The following is a 26,369-nucleotide window of genomic DNA, read 5'->3' as shown; positions in this document are numbered from 1 at the left end:
AGCTGTTATAGTCCGAGGCGCCATGGGGCCCCAGGCAGGAGCATGGCCGGGCGGCCTGGTGGCCTGGCTCTTCCACCTAGAGTCATCTGAGGCGAGCTGCTCCTCTGGGGGAGTCTCTGTGTCCTTACCTAGAAATCAGACCCATCACAGCACCTACCTCAAGGCAGGTGGGACTTCAGTCAAGGGTGTCCCCTGCCTAATAAATACGGACCTGGGCCGGGGCATCACGAGCCAGGCCGGGCTTCCGGGCTTCGGTGCTTACTTGATGGGGTAGGTCTCATCTTTGCGCCTCTGAGTCTCGTGCGGAGGTAGAATCTCCCAGCCGAAGGTCAAGCTCCAGTCAAAGTTGCCACGGCTGTGGACTTTGCCCCCCGGGACAGGCCAGGAGAACTGGAACGTGTTAAGGTTGATGTTGACGATGTCCGGGCTCACCACTGCCGTCTCATCCTCAGCGATGCGAGCCAGGAGGGGCTCCAGCCAGCCATGGAAGCATTCACCTGTGGGAGGCCGCAGTCAGGTCGTCCCCAGCCCTGCCCTCGGTCCCCCGGGGGAGACCCAGGGGACCCCGGAGCCCGCTCCCCACTCCCTGGCCTGAGGCAGAGCGAGATCTGTGGGACCCCCACCCCAACACACAGTCCCCTCACTGTCTCCCACCCAGAGGAAAGGGGCCCAGCCTTGGAGGGGAGGATGGAGGGCTCCCGAGTAACAAAGTCAACTCGGGTGTCCAGAGCACAGGGAGGTCACAGGCTGGAGTCTGTGGGGCCCAGGGCATCTGCTGTCCCAGCCCTTGCCACCAAGTGTGGGTTTGAGAAGTGGGCAGAGCCAGAGGCACGACAGTCCCAGTCTCAGCGCTGAGTGGCCGGCCCCTTCATTTGTACCCGGTGAGGTTATCCATGAACTGCCTCTCCGGCTTCACCTGGCCCTCAGGGTAATTCTGTTAGATGAGTAGGGTGGGGTGGCTCACTCCCGTCTCACAAACAGGAAACTGGGGTCCTTTGATGAATAGGGTTGGGTGCCTCACCGCCATCTCACAAACAGGAAACTGGGGTCCCGGAAGAGACAGCCAGACCACAAAGCCAGGAACCCCAACTGATCCCAGACCATGAATCCAGGGGCCCCAACTGACCCCAGACCATGAATCCAGGGGCCCCAACTGACCCCAGACCATGAATCCAGGGGCCCCAACTGACCCTAGACCACGAAGCCGGGGCCCCAATTGACCCCAGACCACAAAGCCAGGGGCCCCAATTCCACATTTATCCCAGTGACTTGGGGTACACGGGTTTCTCTTGACAGCGGTCTGGGGCAAGAGGGAAACCATTCTAACCCCGAGTGGCCTCAGCGGAAAGCTCTGTAAATTAGTTCTCGGGACTCCACTGGTGCTCCGGCTGCCATCTCTGGGGGCTAAGATGAGGAAGGGGAAGGCCAGGCGGGGGCGGGTGCCTGGGACAGCGGCGGGCTCCCCCGATTACTCACAGTGCGCGTCCAGGAAGGTGAGCACCTCGGCCTGCGCCACGCTGGCCCCCAGCAGCCGGGCGGTGATCAAGCCCTTGCGCTCCTCCTGCCGCAACACCCGCACCACCTTCAGCGGCTTCACGTACTGCTCCAGCGGCTCCTTGAGGTACTCTGGAAGGTGCAGGTCATTGTGGCCCTTCATCACTTGGTGGCAAAGCTAACCGTGGCCCCCAGAGCCAAGCCCAGTTGTAGGGGGCGGGGGGAGGGGAAGCAGCAGGGGTGAGCCTTGCCAGAACCCCTCGGGTTCATTGTGCAATTGATTTTGGATTAATTGTGGATCGTTTTGCCTTCAGAATCCTTTTTTTGTTTGTTTGTTTTTGGGTCACACCCGGCGATGCACAGGGGTCACTCCTGGCTCATGCACTCAGGAATTACTCCTGGAGGTGCTCTGGGGGACCATATGGGATGCTGGGATTCGAACCCGGGTTGGCCGCGTGCAAGGCAAACACCCTACCCGCTGTGCTATTGCTCCAACCCCCAGAATCCTTTCATTGTTGCCAAATGTGTGCCCCTCCTTCAAACCGAGACCCCCTTGAGGTCATGACTGCCAGGCTAAGGAGCTAGGAAGGAACACCGACAATGGCTCATTATTGCTTCCTTATCCTTGCTGCCACCTCTGCATGGGGACTTCTTCAAGAAGCTGAAAAGTTGCCAAGTGGATTTTTAATGAGATTAAAATACACGTACCAGGTACCGCCTACCAGGGAGCGGGAAGTTGCCAGGTGGGTGATCGGCGGCTCTGCCATCAGTGGCACAGGATGGCCGTGGATATAGAGGGAGCCAGTGAAGGCTGGGAAGGCAGGGCTTCTCCTGATTCTGCCACTTCCTGTCTGTTTTTGTTTGGGGGCCACGCCAGATGGTGCTCAGAGGTGACTCCTGGCTCTGCACTCAGGAATTACCCCTGGTGTAGTTCAGGGATACGGGATGCCGGGTCGCCGTGTGTAAGGCGAGTGCCCGACCCTCTGTACTATTGCTGCGGCCCCAGGTCTGCTCTCTCCCGAGCGCACGCGTGCTTCATGACCTGGTTATTCTGTGTAGAACCTCAGTGCGTTCACAATGGCTTTGTTTTGAGGCAATCTACCTGGAAACATTTCAGATCTTATTAGTATTTCATTAAGTGGCATTTTGATTGGTCCCTTCTACTATTTTGTTCCCAGCCATGGAGATTGAAATTGGTGTGTAGTTTTGGTGCATGAGTGTTCACACACACATATCCACTCACACATGCACACAGATACTCGTGTAGCCTCACACAGAATCACATATTCTTTTATTAAAAGATTAAACAGGAACCCACCCCTCCCCCCAGTACTTAAGAGCCAGCATCAGCCTCTGATGGCAGCTTCAGCTGAATTCGCCGAGCAGACGCCTGCTAGCACACTGTCTGTGGTCAGACACGCCGAGCCAGGGAGGGGCCTGCCCTGCCCAGCCCTGCCCAGCCCTCAAGTCGATCTTGGCCTCCTAATTCAATGGCCAGCCCCATGCCAGCCTTAACAGGAAGGAGAGATCCCACCAACACCCTCACCTTGGCAGTGTGGCTGCTGTTTCCCCTGTTTCCCCTTTAGACTGTTTTTAGGCTGTTTTCTCAAGAAGCTCCTGGTGGTGGAGATAACCCCCCACCCCCACCCCGAGGAAATCTGAAGAAATACAGGCAGTGGATTTTTGGGTTGAGATTGCAAAGTGCTGAACCGTGAGCCTCAGAACCCTACGAAGCCCTTCTCCCTCACTTCAGGTGACTGGACCTGAAGATTTTATATATATGTGTATATATGTATGTATATATATATATAAGAATTTTTATTTTATTATTATTATTTTTTGCTTTTTGGGTCACACCCAGCTATGCACAGGAGTTATTCCTGGCTCTGCACTCAGGAATCACCCCTGGCGGTGATCAGGGGGCCATATGGGATGCTGGGAATCGAACTCCAGTCGGCCGCATGCAAGGCAAATGCCCTACTCGCTGTGCTATCTTTCCAGCTCCTGGACCTGAAGATATTTTTTTGGGGAAGGGGCAGGTGTCACATCTGGAGGTGCTCCAGGGTTACTCCTGGTTCTGTATTCAGGAATCACTCCTGGCGGTGCTCGGAGGACCATAGGGGCTGCTGAGTATTGAACCCTGGTCAGCTGCATGCAAGGCAAACACCCTACCTGTTTGCTCTGTACTGTTGCTCTGGCACCTGGACCAAAAGATTCTAAGGCAGCTTCATTTTTGAAGTCTGGGGTCTCCAGGACTCTGTGATCCCAGTATACAGTTCCTGAGGTCATGGTCTGACACACCACTGATGCCTGAGGGCTCCCTGGCCTCGCCCTTCACTTGGAGACCTCACAGAACCACGCATCCTCGAAGCCTGAGATGAGACTCCAGGGTTTCCTGCAGCCTGCCCCCTGCCCCCAGAGTCAGGACATGGTGTTGATCCCTTTGGGGGCCACACCCAGCAGTGCTCAGGGGTTTCTCCTGGCTCTGCTCTCAGAAATTATTCCTGATGTTGCTCAGGGGACCACAGAGGATGCTGGGATCAAACCCAGGCCGGCCATGTGCAAGGCAAGCACCCTCCCTACTGGACCACCCCTCAGGCGCAGCATGAACATGTTTAATGCCATCACATGGAACACTTTAAAGTGGCGAAGATGGACCCTCACACCACCTGTCTCTCAGTCTCTCTGCTTTATGTTCGGTGACACTGTAGCAGTTCCAGGGGCAGAGCTGGTTCCAGACTCACTTTGGGCCTGGGTTGTTCAGGGTCTTCAGAGATGCAGCAGCCTGGTTCTAAGTGCAGGCTGAACACTACAGACACGAGCCAGGGAAGCAGGTGTGCTCAGTGCTGGTATTTTCATGGACTCACACCACACTGAGGGACTGGCTGTCACATGATCTGACATAACGTGGCAGCTGCTGCTCCTCGCTGCACTGCAGGGGTCAAGTGTGGGGACGATGCCTATGGCCACTAGGCTATTGAACCATGTGCGTTATTTTCTTCTTTAGATTCTTAGAAACATACTGTCACTGTCACTGTCATCCCATTGCTCATTGATTTGCTTGAGTGGGTACCAGTAACATCTCCATTGTGAGACTTATTGTTACTGTTTTTGGCATATCGAATATGCCACAGGTAGCTTGCCAGGCTCTGCCATGCGGGCGAGATACTCTCGGTAGGTTGCCAGACTCTCCAAGAGGGATGGAGGAATCAAACCTGGGTCAGCCACGAGCAAGGCAAACATCCTACCCGCTGTGCTATCACTCCAGCCCTTAGAAACATACTAAAGTTACTAATATCCCATTTTTCAAATGAAGCAACAGCTTTGGTGGCCCAAGCGCCCCCACAGGTGCTGTGATCTTGTGCAAGGAACCTTGGAAACAATAGTGCCATGACCTCAGGAATGTTACTGATCTTTTGATTGAGTATCTGGGTAAGTGACAAAAAATATATAACCATTTGCTAGTTCAGGAAAGAAAGCCCGTATAGAAATGTTAAGAATATTATGTCCCTGTCACTGTCATCCCATTGCTCATTGATTGGTTCGAGCAGGCACCAGTAACATCTCTCATTGTGAGACTTATTATTACTGTTCTTGGCATATCCAATATGCTACGGGTAGCTTGCCAGGCACTGCCGGGCTCGATACTCTCGGTAGCTTGCTGGGCTCTCCGAGAGGGGCGGAGGAATCGAACATGGGTCGGCCGCATGAAAGGCGAACGCCCTACTGCTGTGCTATCGCTCCACCCCAAGAATATTATAACCTCTTTATAATATTTACTTACATTGAAACTTGGAACTTACCTGATTGAGGCATAAAGGGGGCACCTGTGGGCATGTTAGGAGTTTGTTCCTGTCCAAACCACTACAGCGACCTCATTTCCCATTAGACAAATAAAGGTACCTAATATTCAAACTAAAATAAAATGGTGGAGATGGCAAATTTTCATTGTTGTTCCCACCTGGCAGTGCTCAGGGGACCTTATATGGTGGCAGGGATTGAAAAGGGGAAGACTGTGTGCAAGGCAAATGCCTTAATCCCTGCATGATCTCTCTGACCCTCATAGGACATACCTTAAATTATTTACTTTCCGCCTTTCCTACTGAAAGGTAAGATCCAGGCACCAAGAGTGACTTAGTGGCAGGAATTCTTGCCTTATAAGCATAAGGCCATGATGCCATCCACACGTCTGGAGCACAGCATGATCCCTGGCAGCAGATCTGTTATTGGGACCTCTGCTGCCACACAGGACTGGAGGATAGCACAGCGGGTAGGGCATTTGTCTTGCACGCGGTTGACCCTGGTTCAATTCCTTCATCCCTCTCGGAGAGCCCAGCAAGCTACCAAGAGTATCCTGCCCGCATGGCAGAGCCTGGCAAGCTACTGTGGCATATTTGATATGCCAAAAAAGTCTCACAATGGAGACATTACTGGTGCCCTCTCGAGCAAATCAATGAACAACAGGACGGCAGTGTTATAGTGCTGCCACATAGAATGCTTAATCTCTTGTGAGTACTGCACTGAAAAATAAATTGTCTGGGCCAGAGAGATAGTACAAAGGCCAAGGCGCTTGCCTAGCATGTTGTATGGTCCCAAAGCACTGCAGGCGTGGACCCCTTTGCCCCCCACTCTTTTCCTTGTTTTTGAGCCACACCTGGTGGTATTCAGGGCTTTACTTTCTGCCTTTCCTACCTTTCCTACTTGGCTCTGTGCTCAGGAGTCACTCCTGGCAAGGCTCAAGGGACCATATGTTGTTCTGGGGTGCAAACCTGGGTAGGCTGCATGCAAGGTCTTGCCCCTATACTATCTCTCCAGTCCTCAAAAATAATTTTTTAAAGACGGGACTGAAGTGATATTACAGTAGGTAGGGCATTTGCCTTGCACAAGGCTGACCTGGATTTGATCCTCAGCACCCCATACATCGCCAAAATTAATTTCTGAGTGCAGAGCCAGGAATAACTCCTGAGCATTGCTGGGTGTGGTTCCTCCGGCAAAAACAATAAAAAACAAGCAAAAAAAATTTAAGGAGTGTTAGCACTGCACCCAGAGCTCCCCAGGTCCTCTGTGAACATGTGTGAGATTACCACGGTGAAAGAGGGCGGCTCAGTGAGGTGGTGTGTGGACTCTTGGCCCTCACAGCCATAGCATCAGCACAAAGGGAGCTGGGGCGGGGTGGGGGGATTGGGGGATGGGGAAACTTCTGGTTGTTTTGGTAGCAGTGCTGATGGCTACCCTTAGCTTGGTGCTTGGGAGTCACTCCTGGCATTACTTGGGGGACCATCGGGTGCTCAGAATAAAGCCCAAGGCCTTCTGTAAGCATTCTTGCCCTTTGAACTATCTTCATGGCCCTGGGGAAGGGAAATTTTTAAAAAGGAAAAGAAAGAGTAGCCAGCAATATTCTACATGTAGGAGTCCTGGGTTCAAACACACACACACACACACACACACACACACACACACACCAGAGAGATAGTACAGGAGTTAAGGCCTCTGCCTTGCATGCTGCTGACTCCCGTTCAACCCCCTCACATCACATATGGTCCCGAGCACACCTGGGATCACTCCTGAGCACAGAGCCAGGAATAGCCCCTGAGCAGTGCTGAGTGTGACCCCCAAACCCAAAACAAAAAACTAAACATCAGAAGTATGGCTCAATGATCCAAATATGAGTGGATGAATTCAACACTAGAAGGTGTTACACTTGTTTGTGTCTCCTTTCATCTTCCCAAGTGAATCAGTCATGAAAGCATGCCCTCTTGCCGTCAGAGTGAAGGCCGCATAGAACATAGATGAGCATGAAAACAGAATAAGAGCAAAACAGAAAAAATAAGAGAAGTCCTTCTTACAATGTGACAATGAAGCGTTTGCTGGTTTTCTTTTCTAATTTTTGCAGAAGCTAAGGAAGGGGGGGCAATCCATGAGAGGGGCAAGTAAAGGCAGGGTCAGGATTCCTCATATATCTCATGTGTGCATGCCAGGGGCCCAACACTGACCAGAACAGGCAAGGTCTGTTTGGGGTGTGTGTGTGTGTGTGTGTGTGTGTGTGTGTGTGTGTGTGTGTGTGAGAGAGAGAGAGAGAGAGAGAGAGAGAGAGAGAGAGAGAGAGAGAGGGAGAGAGAGAGACAGACAGACAGACAGACAGATAGACAGATAGACAGACAGACAGGGACAGAGACAGATGTTGGAGATAACAGCCCCTTTTGGTCTGCTTTGAAGTGCAACCTGTTGCATTATCACAACTCAGTGCTACCAGGGGGACAGGGTGTTTCTGGCAGATGTGCAGTGACAGTTTAACCATTGTAATCACACAGGGAAGGTGTGACTATATCTATAGAAACCACTGTGACGTGACCATTTGCACATCTCCCCCTTAACTCAAGCCTATTTAAGTTGTACTTATTGTCCAATAAAGTCAGAACTGCTGGACAGGACCCCTCGGTGCTTGTGTGCTCATTTCTCTGTGGAGGAGGCGGCGGCGGCATATGGCATGTTCTTTCCCCCAGACCCTCCTCTTTATAGGAAGGAAGGGTTGATTGGCCTGGTCACCAGGGCCCTGAGTGGAGGCCTCTTGCTGGATGAGGGAGCCAAACAGGCCAGAAGAAGGAGAGCCCAACAGACAGAGACAGAGACAGAGAGAGAGACAGAGAGAGAGTGTGTGTATGTGTGTCTTAAACCCGACTTGACAGTGCTCAGGGCTTACTCTGTGCTGAAGAATCACTCCTGGCAGGGTCTGTGAAACCATATGTGGTGCCAGGTATGGAATGAGTTGGCTGCATGCAAGGCAAGCGCCTTACCCAATGTACTCCAGCCCCAACCTCCTGAATTCTATTTTTTTCCCCTCCTAAATTCTTAGAGGTACCAGTAATGCAAGTCAGAAATTGTCCAAAACTCTTTTTTTTCTTTTTGGGTCACAACCGGCAATGCACAGGGGTTACTCCTGGCTCTGCTCTCAGGAATTACTCCTGGCGGTGCTCGGGGGACCATACGGGGTGCTGGGAATTGAACCCAGGTTGGCCGCGTGCAATTGCTCCTGAAATTGTCCAAAACTCTTGATTCTAGATGGGTTACAACTTCCAGTGACGACATTCCAACAGATAAATTTGCTTGACCACCTCTATGCTGGATCCCAGCAGATATCTCATATGGTCCTATAAGCCCTGCCAGGTCCCTGAGCACAGAGCCAGGAGTAAACCCTGAACACTGTTAGGTGTGACCCAACCCCTTTTCCCCCACAGCAAATTTAGGAGGCCATAGGCTAAAGAGGTTGTACAGCGGATAAGACACTTGTTTTGCCCGTGAGGCCACTAGGTGTGGTCACTCGACCTCATACCTCTTCATTCTCAGCAATGGAAAACAAATTGTCAAATGCTTCCTTTCCAGCAGGTCTGACTTTAGGGGGGAGACTCTCCAAACAATAATAGTGAGTTTTGTTGAAATATTGAATGCAATCAAAGTGAAAGTAAAGTGAAATTTATCAGTTACACAGGCAAGGGTCTAGGGGTAAGGGGGTTTAGGGGTGTGGGGGGACGGGGTGGAGCTATACTGTGATTCTTGGTGGTGGAATATGTGCACTGGTGAAGGGATGGGGTGTTTGAGCATTGTATAACTGAGACTTAAACTTGAAAACTTTGTAACTTTCCACATGGTGACTCAAAAAAAAATTAAAAATTAAAAAAATTAAAAAAAACAAATTTTGCACACACACACACACACACACACACAAAAAGACACTTGTTTTGCATATGATTGAGTTCAATCCCCAGCATCCCATATGGTCCCCCACACCCCCCCAGGACTGATTCCTGAGCACAGAGCCAGGAGTAAGCACTAAGCATTGCCAGTTACAGCCCCCCAAAAGACAACAAAAATAATTTAATAGGCTTGAGCGTATGCTTGCCCGGGTTTGGTTGAATTTGCCACAGAGGGATACAGTCTGACTGGGTTTTTGGTTATTTCTATTTGTTTGTTCTGGGGCCATGTCTGGCGATGCTTAGGGGCTATTCGTGGTTTGGTACTTAGGGCTCACTCCCAGCAGAGTAGGGGGACGCGGTGCCCAGGATTGAACCCGGATCCAGCACGTCAAACATGCACTCAACCTTCAAGTCTCTCTCCAGGGGCCATGACTTGGATGTGGGGGAGAAAAAGCTCCCCGGCCTGACCCTGGGCCTCGTGATACTCCCAGTACTGAGGGGCCAAGGACTGAAGGTCACCGAGCATCTGCCTGTCTCCTGGACAGGAGGACAGAGCATAGACACGGTACCATTGTGAAGCCCTTGGTGTATGTGACAAGAGCTGTTTAGCCTGACCCCAGTATGAGTGTGTGTCAGACTTCATCCTGCCCTGCCTAGATTTCTGACCATATTCTGAAGATTTTTGTTCTCTTTCCACTAAACTACGTGTGGCTGAAAGTCCATCAAAAAGCACCAAGGCTTCAAGTAGGGTGATCTACCCCGAGGACCACAAATTCCCTGCATTAGATGTTGCAAAGGCAATGTTTGAGCATCTTCTCAAAGGAGGCCCAAACCCTGAGAAATGAGGAGGACTCACTTAGGAGAGTTTTCATTTTGGCTTTTTTTTTCTTTTTGGGTCATACCTGGCGATGCACAGGGGCTACTCCTGGCTCTACACTCAGGAATTACTCCTGGCAGTGCTCAGGGGACCATATGGGATGCTGGGAATTGAACCTGGGTTGGCCGCATGCAAGGCAAATGCCCTACCCGCTGTGCTATTGCTCCAGCCCCTTGGCTTTGGTTTTGGGGACATGCCGGGCTGATTCTTGGCTCTTGGCTCACTCCTGGCAGTTTTCAGGGGACCTTATGTGGTGCCAGGGATTAAACCCAGGGCGGCCTTGTGTTACCTGCTATCCTATCTTTCCAGCCCCCTGCCCAGTATTTTAGTGAGGTGAGTCTCTGGGACACTGGCCATGATCCCCAGAGAAGTGTTCGGGGCATCCAGAGAGACAGAAGCCTGTGTTTCGGGGCTACAAAGGATGGGGACACCTGTGAATCTCTCTGAGCCAGTACAGAGGCTGCCCATGTCGGCCCGGGTGACCATCTGGACTGGTCATGGGCCACGTGTTCCTTAGGGACTATCCCAGCTCTGGGAGATAATTTGAAACAGCTAGAGTTTCTTCCAGGTTGTCCTCAAGGGAAGACGTTCAAAGGGATGGTCAGTGTAGGGTTGGGGCCAAGGGGCCAGGGGAGCCAGTGTGAGGGGAGACAGCTGACACACTGGCCGCCCTTCCCCAGGGCCAGCCAGTGTCACTGACACTCCTACAGGGCACTTCTCACCTAAAAGCTTTCCACCATGTCCCCTTGCTTTTCCTGGGGAAACAGACTTGTAGCGTGCCGGCATCAGAATCACATCTTTCTGTTTGTTTCAGTCTTGGAGCCACACCAGAAGGTGCACGTGGGGTTATTTCTGGGGGTATCTAGGGGACCATCATACTCTGCTGGGGTCAGACTGCATCTCCCCTCCCCTGCACCCCCAATGCAGAGTTCTAGTCCTCTGAACCATTTCCTCGGTCCTCATTTTATCACCCTTTTGGCGTCATTTTCCACAGCAAAGCAAACTTTTAGCCACACCCAAGCTCTCTCTGGGCAGCTGGAGAGATAGCACAGCGGGTAGGGCGCTTGCCTTGCGTGCGGCTGACCTGGGTGTGATCCCCGGGGTCCCATATGGTCTTCTGAGCCCTGCCAGGAGTGATCCCTGAGTGCAGGGCCAGGAGGAAGCCCTGGGCACTGTTGGGTGTGGCCTGAAAACCACAAACAAAACCTAACACGGAAAGAAGCTCTCTATGCTTCATATTCTGTGTCATCCTCTCTCTTCCAGTCTGGCCACAGCCCTGGCCCCATACCCCTCTCCCGGAACACCCGTGCAGCTCTAAGCGGGTGTCAGCTGTGCAGTGCCCCAGACTCAGCACACAGTCGGACACAGCTCCTCTGGCCGGGCAGGCCACTCCACCCTCAGTGTCTTGTTCCCCACAGAGAATAGAGTGAAGCAGATGCTTCTGGAAGCCTCGCCCAATGCCAAGTTCTCTGCCGAGCCCAAAATGAGCCCTTTGGCCGTCTGTCTGTCTGGCCACTGGCCAGCCACAAGAGGGAGTCCACTGTCTTGGAAACAGCTTGAGAGGGGCGGAGGGCCTGATCCAAGGCCACGGGGCTGGGGGGAGTCTGAGCTGGGGCCTGAACCCTGAACCCGGTGGGTGCCGGACACCAACGCCCACTCCACATTTCTCGTGTCTGACTCAGCTTCTGGCCTGGCCTGTGAGGGTCAGTCTTTCCCGCAGAAGCTCCGTGGCACTTGTCCTCTGTCAGGGGCTAGGCACAGAGCACTCAGGCAATGCTCAGGGGAGAGTGCTCTGAAGGGTGAGGGGCGAGGTGAGCGGCTCATGACCAACCACAGCGACAAAGACCTTTGCAGGTGGAACAGCTTGAGCGAAGGGGGAGAGCGAATGGGAGCCTGTCCCCGCCTCTGGCCTGGGATTCTCAACTTTTGTCTGTTTGGGGCCACACCTGGCTGCTCAGGGCTTACTCCTGGCTCTGTGCTTAGGCGTCACTCCTGGTGGGGGTCGGGGACCATCTGGGATGCCGGGGACTGATCCCAGGTCAGCCGTGTGCCAGGCAAATCCCTCCCCACTGTACTCTCCAGCCCCAACTTCTCTGCATTTCTGACCTGGGACTGGGCTTGGCATCTCCTTTGAGAGTCTCAGAAGCTGCCGCGTTCCTGGGGAAGGGTCCATGCCGGGCTGTAGGGATTCAGTCTGCGGGGCCCGGCCACTGCATTCCCACCTGCGCGGAGCTGCAGGGCGACCGCCGGGGGTGGCGCCTGCTCCCCGGGGTGCAACCCTGCCCTGCCCACTTCCTGGGGCCCCTCCCACTCACCCTCGGTGCTGGCGTCGTCCACCAGGATGACCTCGCGCAGCAGGCTGGCCGGGGCGGTGTGCAGCACGCTGTACACGGTCCGCAGCAGCGTGGACCAGGCCTCGTTGTGGAACACGATGATGACGCTGGTGGTGGGCAGCGGGGGGCAGCGGCGGAACTTCTGTTTGACACATCTAGCGGGGAAAAGGAGAGGTCAGCCCTCGAGGGCCCTGAGTGCCAGGGCCGGAGCAGCCTCTGTCCGCGGGTTCCCACCACCATCCCCGGCTCCTCGGAACCCTTCTCCATAGTGTGGGGACCCCAGCTTAGTCGGCCCCTCGGGCCGCTCCCAAAGCTGCTCCCCTCAGAGCCCTGCCCCAGGCGCAGGCTCCCCGCCCTGCCCCCTCGCTCCCCTTATCGCTAGGAGAGCTCGGCGGGGATGTGCACAGGGCAGGACTCAGGGCAGAGGCCCGGAGGGGACAGTGATAAGTGACGTCAGAGCGTGTCTGGGACCTGCTCCCTCACACATCTCTCATCTCCTTGTCAGTTCCCTGTGACCCAACGCCCGCCCCACAGTTCCTCTGCTCTGATCTTCTCCTCTTCTCCTCCACTGCGATGGCCCCTGGGGACCCCATCTAGGTGGGGGTGGGGCTCTGAATCCTGGATCTCGAGGAATCACATGCCCTCACCACCTCACCCCTTCCTCACCCCCTTCTGCCGGCCAGAGATTCCCCGTGGAGCCGGGGGTGGGGGGCGAGGAGACCCGTGCCTCCACGCTGGCTGCTGTGTCCAGGGCCTGCCCCTGCCCAAGGGCATGGGAACTCGCAGCTTTTCTGTCTCCCAGGACCCAGACGTGAGGCCCAGGGCTGAGTGGGGGCGGGGTCTGCCGCCACGCCACTGACTTGGAAAGGACAAGGTCTAAGTTGGGAAAACATAAAAGCCTTAGCCAGGGGACAGCACGGACACACTGCGAGGCCACATTCGAGGGACACGGTTGCAGCTCAGAGATCTCAGTGCTGGGCCGCTGGCTGGGGCTGAATCAGGGGCGTAGCTTCAAATACAGCTTGGAACGAGTGCGCAGCCCTGGGCCACCACGCAGGGAACCACGAGCCATTTGTGGGGACACCCCTGACCACTGGGTCCACTGGGGCAAAGGTCCTTACATGAGCTCAGCATTCAGGTCCCACGGCCCCCATGGGGTATCAGCAGGGGCAAGACCACCTACTCTGCAGCCTGTAGCCCCCTCAGGTGCCCCTATACCCAGCTGTCCAGGCCTGAGTCTCCCCACCGTGTCTCGTGTCACCTTCAGCCCTTGACTTCACTGTCAGCTTAGCCCGACCAGGAGACCCGTGTTTGCGGGATGGGGAGGGGGACGGTGCTTGGGGCTTACTCCTGGCAGTGCCGGGAAACGAACTGGGATTGACCACATGCCAGGTAAGTGCCTTATTCTCTGCAGTATCTCTCTGGCCCGTGACCAGAAGACTCTGGACCCCAGTTCTGAGAGAAGGGCAGGAGGTCAGGAAAGGGAGGGCTTGGTGGAAATGCCTCCCCTTATTCTATTTCATTAATTCATTGATTTTACTATCGTTTACAGCTCTGGGAACCAAGCTCAGAGCCTCACACATGCAGATGCTCTCCCCCTCGGCCTTGCCCCGTTGTGTGTCCCTGAAACACCCCCAAAAGGGTCAAAGAGACAGTACAGAATGTAGGGGATTTGCCTCGAATGTGGCTACCAAGGATTCGATATTCAGGACCACATATGGTCCCCTGAGCTCGCCAGGAGTGTCCCCTGAGTTCAGAGCCAGGAGTTAACCTTGAGCACTGCCAAGGGTGGTCCCAAACCAGTCAAATAAATAAATAAACAAACCCGGCAAGCTACCAAGAGTATCCCACCCGCATGGCAGAGCCCAGCAAGCTCCCTGTGGTGTACTCGATATGCCAAAACCAGTAACAATAAGTCTCACAATGAAGTCGTTACTGGTCCCCGCTCGAGCTAATCGGTGAACAACGGGAGGACAGTGCTCCAGTGCTTTCCGAGCTGCTCCTGGCCGTGACTGGCTGCACACTCCCCCCAGGCGGGCTCGGCCTGTGCTACTCACTCCGGGGGCCGTGTGTCTGGCCCCAGGGCCCTGTGCAGGGAGATGCGGTCGCTGGCGAAGGCGTTGAAGCAGTGTTTCTTATAGCCCTTGTCCTTCTCCTCGGTCTCCTGGGGGGTCCACCTGGCCTTGTGAAACGCTTTCCCGTCGGCCCCCGGGCTGTCGGGGTCCTGGGGGGGCCGTGCCAACAGGGGTTTCAGATCTTCGGGGCTGTAGAAGCCGGGCACGCAGGAGTGGTTCGCAGAGACGAGCAGCGCCTGGGGCTCCGGAGCCCGGATCTGGAGCTTGGGCTTCCCTTCCCGCAGGTTGTTCACGGCGCCCTGCATGAGGTCCAGCAGGTGATTCTTCTGGTTCACCAAGGAATTCAGCCAGGGCTTCTCCACGGGCTGCTCCCTGCTGCTCACATCCCTCTGCAGGACGAAGATGAAGAGCACGAAGGTACAGCCCAGGAGGGCCAGGCGGAAGGGCAGGTGGCGTCTGCCGAGCAGCCGCATCCTCTGGAACCAGCGGGCAGCGGGCCCAGCCCTCGGAGTGTTGTGGTGGCCACAGCGCAGCCTGAGAAGGGAGCAGAGAAGTGAACAGGACACCCAGGGCAGAGGTGCGGTGAGTCACGGTGGCGGCTGTGTCCAGGCTGTTCCGAGTGGCAACAGCACCGGCCTCAGTCCTTTGCAATACCTGCACCTCAGTGTCCTCTGTTCACACAGTGACCACACTCTGAACTAGCTCCCTTCCTCTCCCCTTCCCTCCTCTCTCCTCCCCTCCCCTTCCCTTCAGTTCTCTCATCCCATTCCCTTTTCTTCCCTCCCTCCCTCCCTCCCTCCCTCCCTCCCTCCCTCCCTCCCTCCCTCCCTCCCTCCCTCCCTCCCTCCCACCCTCCTTCCCTCCCTTCTTTCCTTCCTTGCTTCCTCCTTTCCTTCTTCCCTCCATCCCTCCCTCCCTTTCCTCTTTTTTTTTTCTTTTTGGGTCACACCCAGTGATGCACAGGGGTTACTCCTGGCTCATGCACTCAGGAATCACTCCTGGCAGTGTTCGGGGGACCATATGGGATGCTGGGAATTGAACCCGGGTGGGCCACGTACAAGGCAAATGCTCTACCCACTGTGCTATCACTCCAGCCCTTCTTCTTCTTCTTCTTCTTCTTTTTTTTAAATGAAGCAGGATGGTTTTTATTGAGTGAAACTTCCTTAGAAAGATGTGAGGGGAGAGAAAGAGGAAATCTATGCCCAAGAGAGAGTGTGGGCTTCTCCAGGGTGGAAAAAGAAAAAACAGAGAGACAAGCAAGTGAGCTACAGGTTCAAAGGACGACACAGGCCTGAAGAGCAAGTCTCATGGAGGGAGATACACCTGGAGGTGCTCAGGGATTATCCCCGGCTCTGTGCTTGGGGTAGGTGCCTGGGGACCCTGTGGTGCTGACAGTCGACACTGGAGTCCCCCCAAGTAAAGCGTGGCCCCCTGCTGAGCCTGCTGTGCTCTCAGCTCTCCCTGCTGTGCTGGGCTGTGATTTTCCCCTGCTTCAAGACTCTGACATTCCCCAGCTCTAAGACTCTGACGTCCCTGGGTTTAGAATAACTGGAACACTGACACTCTACAGGAAGAGATTCCATTGAAATAATCATTTTTACATGATTGAGTTTAAAATATTCACTAGGGGGGTTGGAGCAATAGCACAGCGTGTAGGGCGTTTGCCTTGCACACAGCCAACCCAAGTTCCATTCCCAGCATCCCATATAGTTCCCTGACCACCGCCAGGAGTAATTCCTGAGTGCATAAGTCAGGAGTAACCCCTGTGCATTGCTCGGTGTGATGCAAAAAAAACACAAAAAATATATTCACTAGGGCCAGAGAGCTAATATAGTGGCTAGGGTGCTTTCCTTGCAACTCAAGTGGCTGACTCAAGTTGGATCCCCAGCATATGGTCACCTGAGCACTGTCAGGAGTAATTGCAGAGCACAGAGCCAAGAGTAAGCCTAAGTACCACCAAGTGTGGCTTCCCCATAAAATATGCACACTCTGGGCACCTCTCCTCCACTCCACTCCTACTCTTGAATGAACTCTGGTGCACGTGAGCCAGGAGGCATGTGCCAGGATGCTCCATTGACTAAAATGGCAAAAATCTAGGAACAATCCAATGGCCCCTCCTTGATAGATGCACAAATAGAGTGTGAAATTTCCATGCCCTGCTAGGTCAAGGATGGACAAATGAAAATACAGCCCACGCTTCAGAAAGATACAGAGAATAGAATTTAATTCACAGAAAAAATTAAAACATCTTTAATGCAGACCTGAGTGATTAATGATGATATGGTGATGCTGTAAAGAACGCAGGGAACAGTGGAACCAGAGTTTCCGCAGAAGAAGGGAAATGTACAGGAACAGAAGCACATGGGAACTTCAAGATAAAGTGCTTTTTTTAAATTTTATTTTATTTACCAAATCCAGAGCGAGGAGAATGAAGTAGCATGGGAGAGGAAGAAGCAAGAGGAGAATCAGAGGAGAATGGAGATGGGAATGGAATAAACTGCAACTGAGACCAACCAGCCTGGCCTTCATTCCTTCCTTTGCCTGCCCATCGCCATCGACCTCCCCGGGGTGGGGGAAGCGGCTCGAGATTACAGAACGCAGGAGGCGGGAGGGAGATAGAGCACCGCTGCCCCTTTTTGTGATTACACACCTCTCGGAGAGCCCAGCAGGCTACTGAGAGTATCTTGCCCCCATGGCAGAGCCTGGCAAGCTCCCTGTGGCATATTCGATATGCCAAAGACAGTAACAAAAAGTCTCACAATGGAGACGTTACTGGTGCCTGTTTGAGCAAATCGATGAACAACGGGATGACAGTGCTACAGTGCTACAGACAGTGCTTGGTTTTGTGTTTTGGTCCTTAGATGCAGTGCCTACTTCTGGCTCAGGGAATCATATTGGTGCCAGGGATTGAACCCAGGTCAGCCAAATGCAAAGCAAGTGCCGTACCCACTGTACTATCTCTGCAGCTCTAAAATGCTCTTTCTGAAAGTGGGTGGCAGAGGCTAGTGGCACAGTTACTCTTTATAGCCTATGCATTTTTGTTTTGTTTTGATTTTGGGGCCACACATGGCTTGATGCTCCAGGGTCACTCCTGGTGGTGCTCAGGGGACAATTTAGTGCCAGGCAGCAAACCCAGAGATCATTCATGCAAAGCCTATGCTTCAACCCTTTGAGTCATCTCCTGGCTCCTAGCCCATATTTCATAAACATTCTTCTGCATGTACTCATATTGATTAAAATTTTTTTTAGAACTAAGATTCTGGAACTAGAGAGATGAAAGAGTGGGTGGGGTTCTTGCTTTGCATGCAGCTGACCCAAGTTTGATCCCTGGCATCCATATGGGGCCCTAGCACTGCCAGAAGTGACCCCTGATGCAGAGCCAGGAGTGATCCCTAAGCATCATTAGATGTGACTCAAAAAAACAAAGGAGGAGGAGGAAGAGGAGGAGGAGGAGAAGGAGGAAAAGGAAGAGGAGGAAGAGGAGGAGGAGGAGGAAGAGGAAGAAGAAGGAAGAGAAAAAGAAGAGGAAGAGGGAGAAGAATGAAGAGAAAAAGAAGAGGAAGAGGGAGAAGAAGAAGAAGAAGCAGAAGCAGAAGAAGAAGAAGAAGAAGAAGAAGAAGAAGAAGAAGAAGAAGAAGAAGAAGAAGAAGAAGAAGAAGAAGAAGAAGAAGAAGAAGAAGGAGGAGGAGGAGGAGGAGGAGGAAGAGGAGGAGGAAGAAGAGGAAGAAAAAGAAGAGAAAAAGAAAGAAAAAAGAAGGAAAGAAAGGAGAGAGAAAGAAAGAAGGAAATAAAGGAAGGAAGAAAGAAAGAAAGAAAGAAAGAAAGAAAGAAAGAAAGAAAGAAAGAAAGAAAGAAAGAAAGAAAGAAAGAAAGAAAGAAAGAAAGAAAGAAAGAAAGAGAAAGAAGACTACCTAAGATTCTTTTAGAACTGTGCTTGATTACTCATGAAACATGGGCTCCCACTGCAAAGAGAAAAAATATTTGCAACATTTTGTTGTGGAAGTTGATCAGTAGAACTGCCCACAGATCTCAGTCCTACCTTCCTAGTCATAATAGAACCTGCCTCCCAGATAAAAGGATAAAGTTCAGTGAAATAACTCCTGGAAAAAACCCAGCAGCTTCACACAGTATGTTTTCCAGAAATGTAGGTTTGTAAAAGTAGCCATGAGTCTTACACAATTATGTCATCTCTCCTAGGCTCCATTTTCTCATCAATAAAGTGGTTACAGGGTGGTGGTGAGGATTTAATTCAGAGCTAATGTATATAAAACACTTGGCCCGATGCCTGGCAATGTAAGTCCTCAATAAATGGTATCAATGATTTATGTGAGTAAAATTAATTCCCTACTCAGCTTCCCAGCAATTCTCCTTAAGCACCTGGGCCTTGGCCAAAGCCGCAGTCATTACCCTGTGGCATGGTTTTATTTGTTTGTTTGTTTGGGGGCCCCACCCAGTGGTACTCCTGGCTTTACACTCAGGGGTCACTCTTGTTTGCCATGGGGGTCCACATGGGGTGTCAGGGGGCTGGAGTGATAGCGCAGCAGGTAGGGCGTTTGCCTTGCACGTGGCCAACCCAGGTTCAATTCCCGGCATCCCATATGGTTCTCTGAGCACCTCTGGGGTAAATCCTGAGTGCAGAGCCAGGAGTAACCCCTGTGCATCACCTGATGTGACCCAAAAAGCAAAAAAAGAAAAAAAAAACACAAAACATATGGGTGTCAGGGATCCAACCTGGGTTAACTGGAAGGCGAGTGTCCTTCCTGCTATACTATCACTGCAGCCTCACTTTAGGGCAAGTATTTCTTTAAAGTAACTTAAAGGTAACTCTAGTTTACCCATTTAATGCTGCTATTAAAAAATTAAGCTTTTCCTCTCCCCACCCCAACGAGGCCCCGAGTTACCGCCCACTTGGCTCCAGAACGCTCTTGGCTCCAGAACGGCCATGATCCCAGAGACAAGCCAATTTCAGAACTCAGCGGCTTTTGGCAGAAATGCATCTGGACTGAGCATTAAACTACGTTGTCGTGCCACCCTTGGTGGGGAAAGGTATTTGTCCCTTCTGCCTTTTCATCCCCGATGGTGTGGTGGCCACCACTTTTTCAGAACCTATTGGACAGCCGGGTGTGAGACTGCAGTGACGTGACACTCGGGGCCCTCATGGGATGGGGGGTGGAACCGGCCACTCTCCCCGTCCCGAGGAGGCCCCGAGTTGCCACCCACGAACGGCTTCTGGCTCCTAAACGAGCATGATCCCAGAGACACACAAACCAATCTCGGAACCCAGTGGCTTTTGGCAGAAATCCCTTCAGACTTATTACTAAAATATCAGAAATCCAAAATCATCATATACTCTTCATAACCAGCAACAGAAAACAAATTATCTAATGATGCCTTTTCTGCATGTCTGATTGTTGGGAAAAATTCCAAGTAATAATGGTGGGTCTTTTGTCGAAATATTGAATGTGCTCAAAGTGGAGAGAGTAAAGTGGAAATCATCTGCCACATAGGCAGGGGGAGGGGTGGGACGGGGGTATACTGGGGTTCTTGGTGGTGGAAAATGTGCACTGGTGAAGGAATGGGTGTTTGATCATTGTATGATGGAGACTTATACTGGAAAGCTTTGTAACTGTTCTCACAAGTGACTCAATTTAAAAGCAAGCTTTCTGGGCTTCAGTAGAAGCTTACCACAGCGGGGCACAGGGGAGGGGCTGGAGGACGCTTGGACAACAGCAGAGGGAAGTAGACACTGGTGAGGGTGTGATACTGGCATACTGCACGTGTGAAACCCTACCATTAGCAGTATTGTGAGCGCTACTTAAATATTCTAAAGATGCCTCATTTTTTTAAATATGAATTTTTGAAAGTGGGCATCCAGGCCAGAGACAGCTCATGCCCTGCATGCAGGACGCCTGTGTTTGCTTCCCAGCGTGCAACACTACTAGGAGTGACTCCCAAGCACTGCCCAGCGTGGCCCCAAAACCTAAAACTAGAAGCTTCTATCTGTGGAGAAGCCGGGGTCATGGGTGTGGGGACTGTGTGGCCACGGTCTTGAAGCCCACACTTGGCGGGGCTGACACGTGGTTTTCTGTCCTAATATCAACTCAGCAGCAGCGTCAAACCCAACGGGACGCAACTGCTTGGAATGTCCGTCCCGTATTATTAGGCGCTTGCCTTGGAGGTGGGTGAGGAGTTCAGTCTCCCCACCAGGGCGCCTCAGGAGCCTCTGCACACCTGGGGGTCAGCGCACTGCTGGGGGCTCAGCTATTTTGGGGAGATCCCCATTGAGAAGACACCCAGGAGAGGCCCCCTCAGGTGCTGAGGGAGAGAGCACACAGCACAGCAGCAGTGGGGAGGGGAACATTTGTGACACTTGGATTAAGATGCTCGGACCAACCCACAGCGGCAGTGGGTCAGGTGCAGGATGCACCTTTCGGGCACAGGGAACAGCACATACACGCAGGGGGAAGGGGCCTGGTGTGCGGGGAGCATGAGGTGTGATGGACCGGGAGAGGGGGTGCAACCAAGTGACCAGGCCACGGGGTTTGCCCTGGACTTGGGGCCTGCGGAGCAATGAAGGATCCGTGGGGAGAGGTCCCGTGGGTCGGAGAAGGCTGTGGGGACAGCGGGGAGAGCACTGGCCCTGCACACAGCTGACCCAGATCCAGTCCCCAGAACCCCAGATGGTCCCCAAGTCCACTAGGAGTGGTCCCTGAGCACAGAATCAGGAGTACGTTGAGCACCGCTGGGTGCCCAACCCCCTACCTGCTAAAAAAGGGGAGAGAATGGATAGAGGTCAGTCACTCTGTGCGCAGAGGCGGTTTCCTGCCCTGGGTTTAAGCACCCCCGGCCAATACAGGGGTTCTGTTCAGTTCAGACCCCTCATTGATGGTGGGACGGACCCAGCTAGGTACAAGCCACAGCATGGGGAAATGTTCTCCACCACAGTACTGAACCCTCCTGGGGGCTCTGTACCCCCATCCTTTCTGTCTGCCTTCCCTCTCCAGCAAGGAACTCAGAAACAAAGGCCTGGTCGTGGGCTCATTATCAGGAGCTGCCAAGTGCTGCGGACTCACCTCCTCCAGGAAGGCTTCCTTCACTGACTCAGAATCACTCAGCTCATTCCAATTCCCTTGTCCTGGTAGAGCCTTGGGTCCCTCAAACGTGGAGGTCACCTTTGTTCCTTTTATTTCTCCTGGAGAGACAGGGGTTCAATCTGAGTCCCTCCCAGGTATTATTTTCTCAACCCTCTGTGTCTTGGGCTTCCGCTCAGATGTGTGCAGTTCCTCCAGATACTAACCACATCCCGAGATGAAATGCGACGCCAGCGATGATCCCCGCCAGTATGGGGACTCCGGGACTCTGTTCCCGGTTTGTTCACCCTGCGTGCTGGTGGCGGGAGGACAGAAGGCCCTGGGAGAGCCATTAGTCCGCTGGGAGCCAGGATGACTTGGGTGAGCAGTTCCTGGTCTCTGTGTGGGCCACAGTTCCCGGAAGTGTGGTGAGCCAGGTCGAGGAGGTGAGCCCTCGGGTGGCCTCGGGAAGGCCGAGCCCTGGAGTGATACTCCTCCCCAGTGCCTGGTGCAGCTTTCACACCTTTGGGCGCTCTGGCCTGGCCTCCTGCTCCTCTGCAGGTGCCGTCTCCACCCTCACCCACATCCCCTTGCTGCTGCGGAGCACTCATTCCCACTCTTGGCATCGCAGCACGTCTACAATCCTCGTTTCAGTTTAGGAATGATGGCAGAATTCCTCCTCCCCCAGGAAGACTTCCTAGATTGAACAAATGAGACCTCCTTTCCTGGCTTGGCTATCAGAAACACTGATTTATCTCCCCCTGCTGGTATATCACAACTTTACCTAGACCAGTGTCTATGATTCTGCTAATATCCATCCATTATAGAATTGTAAAATAAATTTAAACTTTTTTTTGGCTTTTTCGGTCACACCCAGCGATGCTCAGAGGTTACTCCTGGCTCTGCACTCAGGAATTACTCTTGGCAGTGCTTTGGGGACCATATGGGATGCCGGGGATCGAACCCAGGTCAGCCGCGTGCAAGGCAAATGCCCTACTTGCAGTACTATCGCTCTGGCCCCATAAATTTAAACTTATATAGCATGAAAATAATTCTTTAAAGAGTTGGTATGCTAATATTGTAGCCATCTACTCTCATGTAAACCAATATTCTCTCCACACAAGAAAAAAAGAAAAGAAAAGAAAAAATACAGGAGATAAAGCACTTGATCCCTAGTACAGCCTCCAGCCCCCTGAACACTGCCCTCGATCACTCCTGAGCACAGAACAAAGAGCAGCTCCTGTGCACTGCTGGGGGTCCCAACTCCCCCAGTAAATAGTAATAATAATAATGGGGAGCGGAGAGTTAGCACAGGAGTTAAGACACTTGCCTTGCATCCTACCAACCCTGGTTCTACTACCTTGTCCCCCAACACTGCCAGGGGGCACTCCTGAGCACAGAGCCGAGAATAATCCCTGAGTACTGCTGATGTGCCCTTCTGCCTCATAATAATAAAGGAACAGAAATATAAAAAAAGAAGATACATCAAAGTATAGCACATTTCACATGGATAAGAATTGTTACGCTGAAATTTCATTATATATATATATAGATAGATAGATAGATAGATAGATAGATATCAAGTACACCAAATGTCTTAGTGTAGTTTTAATCTTTAATAATATAAATGCTAAAGAATTAGAATGAACAAAATTTGAAATTATGTATCTAGGCGCCAGAGCAATAGTACAGTGGGTAGGATGTTTGCCTAGCACACAATTGACCAGTTTCAATCCCGGGTATCCCATATGGTCCCCTAAGCACCACAGAAGTAATTTCTGAGCACGGAACCAGGGGTAAGCCCTGAGCACAGGTAATTTCATGAGTGATGAAACCTCTAAGCATCAAACCTAGGTCTTATGCAGGCAAGGCAAGTGCTTTACCAATGAGTTACATCTTGGATACCCTAATTTTTATTTCTTACCTTAGTTTTTATATATTTTTTTCTTTTTCCCAACTCCCCCAATAAATAGTAGTAATAACAATAATGGGGAGTAGAGAGTTATCACATCTTGGATACCCTGATTTTTATTTTTTTTTACCTTAGTTTCTGTAATTTTTTTTCTTTTGGGGGGGGGTCACACCTGACAATGCTCAGGGGTCACTCCTGGCTCTGCACACAGGAATTATTCCTGATGGTGCTTGGGGGTTCATATGGGATGCCAGGGATCGACCTGGGTTGGCCACATAAGGCAAATACCCTCCCCACTGTATTATCACTCCAGCCCCAGTTATTATAATTTTTTTTTTGCCTTTTGGGTCACACCCGGCAATGCACAGGGGTCACTCCTGGCTCATACACTCAGGAATTACTCCTGGTGGTGCTCGGGGGACCATACGGGATGCTGGGAATCGAACTTGGTTTGGCCTCGTACAAAGCAAATGCCCTACCCGCTGTGCTATCGATCCAGCCCCCAACATTTTAATTTTAATATTAGCCTCAATACACTAAAGTATCTCCTGTTACAAAACTAAAATGAAATATCTGTAATTCAAAATTCATTCAACTAAATTAAGGGGGGGCACGGACTCTTAAATTAAGAGGGCTCAAAATGTGGAAATGCATGCTTTGCATGTGACAGCCCTGGGATTTAGATCCCCGACACTGCATGGCTCCTGGGTCACCTTGGGGACTTCACATATCAAGCCAGGAGTGCCCCCAAACCCAAACCTAAGTAAACAGAAAAGAAATTTCATGATTTTATTCCTAATACATTGTGGCACTGTATAGAATTCATCCTTTTGACATGAATAAAGTGTAAAATTGATCTCAGACTTTTCTTGAGATGCTGAGACTGGGAAATGGTCTTGAAGTTTTATTGTGAAATGTTTTTGTCACTTAGGTTGAATCACGGACTGGAGCGATAGCACAGTGGGTAGGACGTTTGCCTTGCACGCAGCTGACCCGGGTTCGATTCTTCCGTCCCTCTTGGAGAGCCCGGCAACCTACTGAGAGCATTCCGCCCGCATGGCAGAGCCTGGCAAGCTACCCGTGGCATATTCAATATGCCAAAAACAGTAACTACAAGTCTCACAATGGAGACGTTACTGGTGCCCGATTGAGCAAATTGATGAGCAACGAGATAACAGTGCTACAGTGATACAGGTTGAATCAAAGAAGTCTGAAAGTCAGAGATGTGGCCTCATTTTCCACTACAGCTAAACCCCACTCCTAGAAGCGTCAGGGCTACTACACCCTCCCACGCTTCCCCAGAATCTTGTTGCTACTTCTGCTCTGGCCTCATCAAAGCCTACGGTGCTTTTAAAGGCGTTTCTGTTTCTCACCTTCACCTTTTTATTGCCTGCAAAGTCTAACATAAGTTTCAAAGTAGTGGCAGCCCACAAGCTCCCATTAAATATTAACCAGAGGGTTAAGGTGACCTGTCCCAAACCCTCAGTAGGCCCTGGGAACTAGTGGCTCACAGCACCCGCCTTGTAAGCTGTTTGGTTATGAGTTCAAATCCCTGGTGTCCCACATGTGTTAAGTGTGATTCCCTGGCTGCTCTGTAGATAGGAATTCATGTGTAGGCACCACAAAGAAGGGTGTAATTGCCAGCAGATTCCACAGCTGAGGCGGAAAGTGAGTGGCCCAGGCAGGAAGTGTGGTCTCAGGTGATTACTCATAAACGTACCTCAGTGACCCTTGGAGAGTACCACAACTATTCAGTGAGGTGAAATGTGTGTGTGAGCCCGAGCTAAGGGAGTGCAAACCTCTGTGAGTGCTACAGGATTGTCTGTGACCACTGCAGTCTTACACAGGACTGCCGGGGCACCTGTGACTGTTGGCCATCACTGGTCAATAGCAGCATGTTTGAAATGCTCTGGAGGACATGCTTTGCACATGGGGCACTGCCACCACACGGTCCCCTGAGCCTTGCCAGGAGGTGTCCCCCCACCCCAGACAAAACAGAACAGAACAAAACAAAGAAACCCCAACAGCAAATTCTGTCTTCACATAATGGTGCTCAGTACAATAAGCATGTGAGTTAGGTGAGATGTCGCTAGCTTGGCACTCTGAGGAGATCAGAGTCCAGCTCTCTCCTTCCGCTGATTCACTGAACAGAGCCCACAGCCGGGGTGCTGGGGGGAGCCACGCAGTGCCGGAGACTGAGTCTGGGGTCTTTCTCAGGCCAGCAAGTGAGCCACGCCCTGAGTCCCAGCACCTCTGTTTGAAAGCTGCAGCCCAGTGGCCGGAGACGTCTTTAGTGCTACTCAGAGGTGGCTCTCAAAACAGAGCCCTCCGCCCCGATTCCAGGCCCTCACTTCTGCTCCCACACTCCACCTCCCCTGTGCAGCCTCCCGGGCCTCCTTCGGTGCTGAGCCGCGCCCCTACCTGCCCCCCGCCCAGTGCCACATCACCCTGGCTCACTCAGCTCCCACACGGGACTATGCAAGCTTTAAAGATGCCAACACTGGACGTTCCCACTTTGGTGAAAGCCTGGGCGGGTGGCCCTGGGCACGCCCTGGCAGCCAGGTGGCCTTTCAGTACGGAGTTTCTGTTTATCCAGGATCACGCACCTCCGGGAGACGTGGCATCTAGGAAATAAGGCGTCTGTGACGTCACGCGGGGCTGTTTGCTCAGGTTACTCAGACAGACAGGTCTCGATTACAGGTTTCTTCAGAAAGTGATGTCTGTCCCCACTCTTGCGAGGGCGCAGGTGTGCAGAGTCAGACGTTGTTCTGGGGCAAAACAGGCTCTTTGGAAGCTACTGCAGGGTGCGCCATGGACTGCCCCCCACCCCTCCTCTTCCTCAGGGTCCAGCACTTTCTCCTCAGCAAAGGGCGCACTCAGTTCATGCTTTGTTAACCGACAACACACTAGCAAATTA

The 26,369-nt window shown here is 52.2% G+C and overlaps 1 protein-coding gene across 1 annotated transcript in view; it reads right to left on the bottom strand.

Moving 5' to 3' along the window:
* GALNT6 (polypeptide N-acetylgalactosaminyltransferase 6) overlaps positions 1–26,369 on the bottom strand; it is a 41,865-nt gene that overhangs the window by 10,997 nt on the left and 4,499 nt on the right. The window contains exons 2-5 of the mRNA XM_055129636.1: positions 14,453–15,004; positions 12,378–12,550; positions 1,477–1,626; positions 263–497 (exon numbers count right to left, since the gene is read on the bottom strand). Coding sequence (XP_054985611.1) covers positions 263–497; positions 1,477–1,626; positions 12,378–12,550; positions 14,453–14,943 — 1,049 coding nt within the window. The 5' untranslated portion in view covers positions 14,944–15,004. The remainder of the gene's footprint in view (positions 1–262; positions 498–1,476; positions 1,627–12,377; positions 12,551–14,452; positions 15,005–26,369) is intronic.

The sequence above is a fragment of the Sorex araneus genome, chromosome 2 (assembly GCF_027595985.1).
Source record: "Sorex araneus isolate mSorAra2 chromosome 2, mSorAra2.pri, whole genome shotgun sequence".
Classification (NCBI taxonomy): domain Eukaryota; kingdom Metazoa; phylum Chordata; class Mammalia; order Eulipotyphla; family Soricidae; genus Sorex; species Sorex araneus.
Note: the sequence above shows the minus strand (reverse complement) of the source record. Positions and strands in the feature narration are given on the sequence as shown.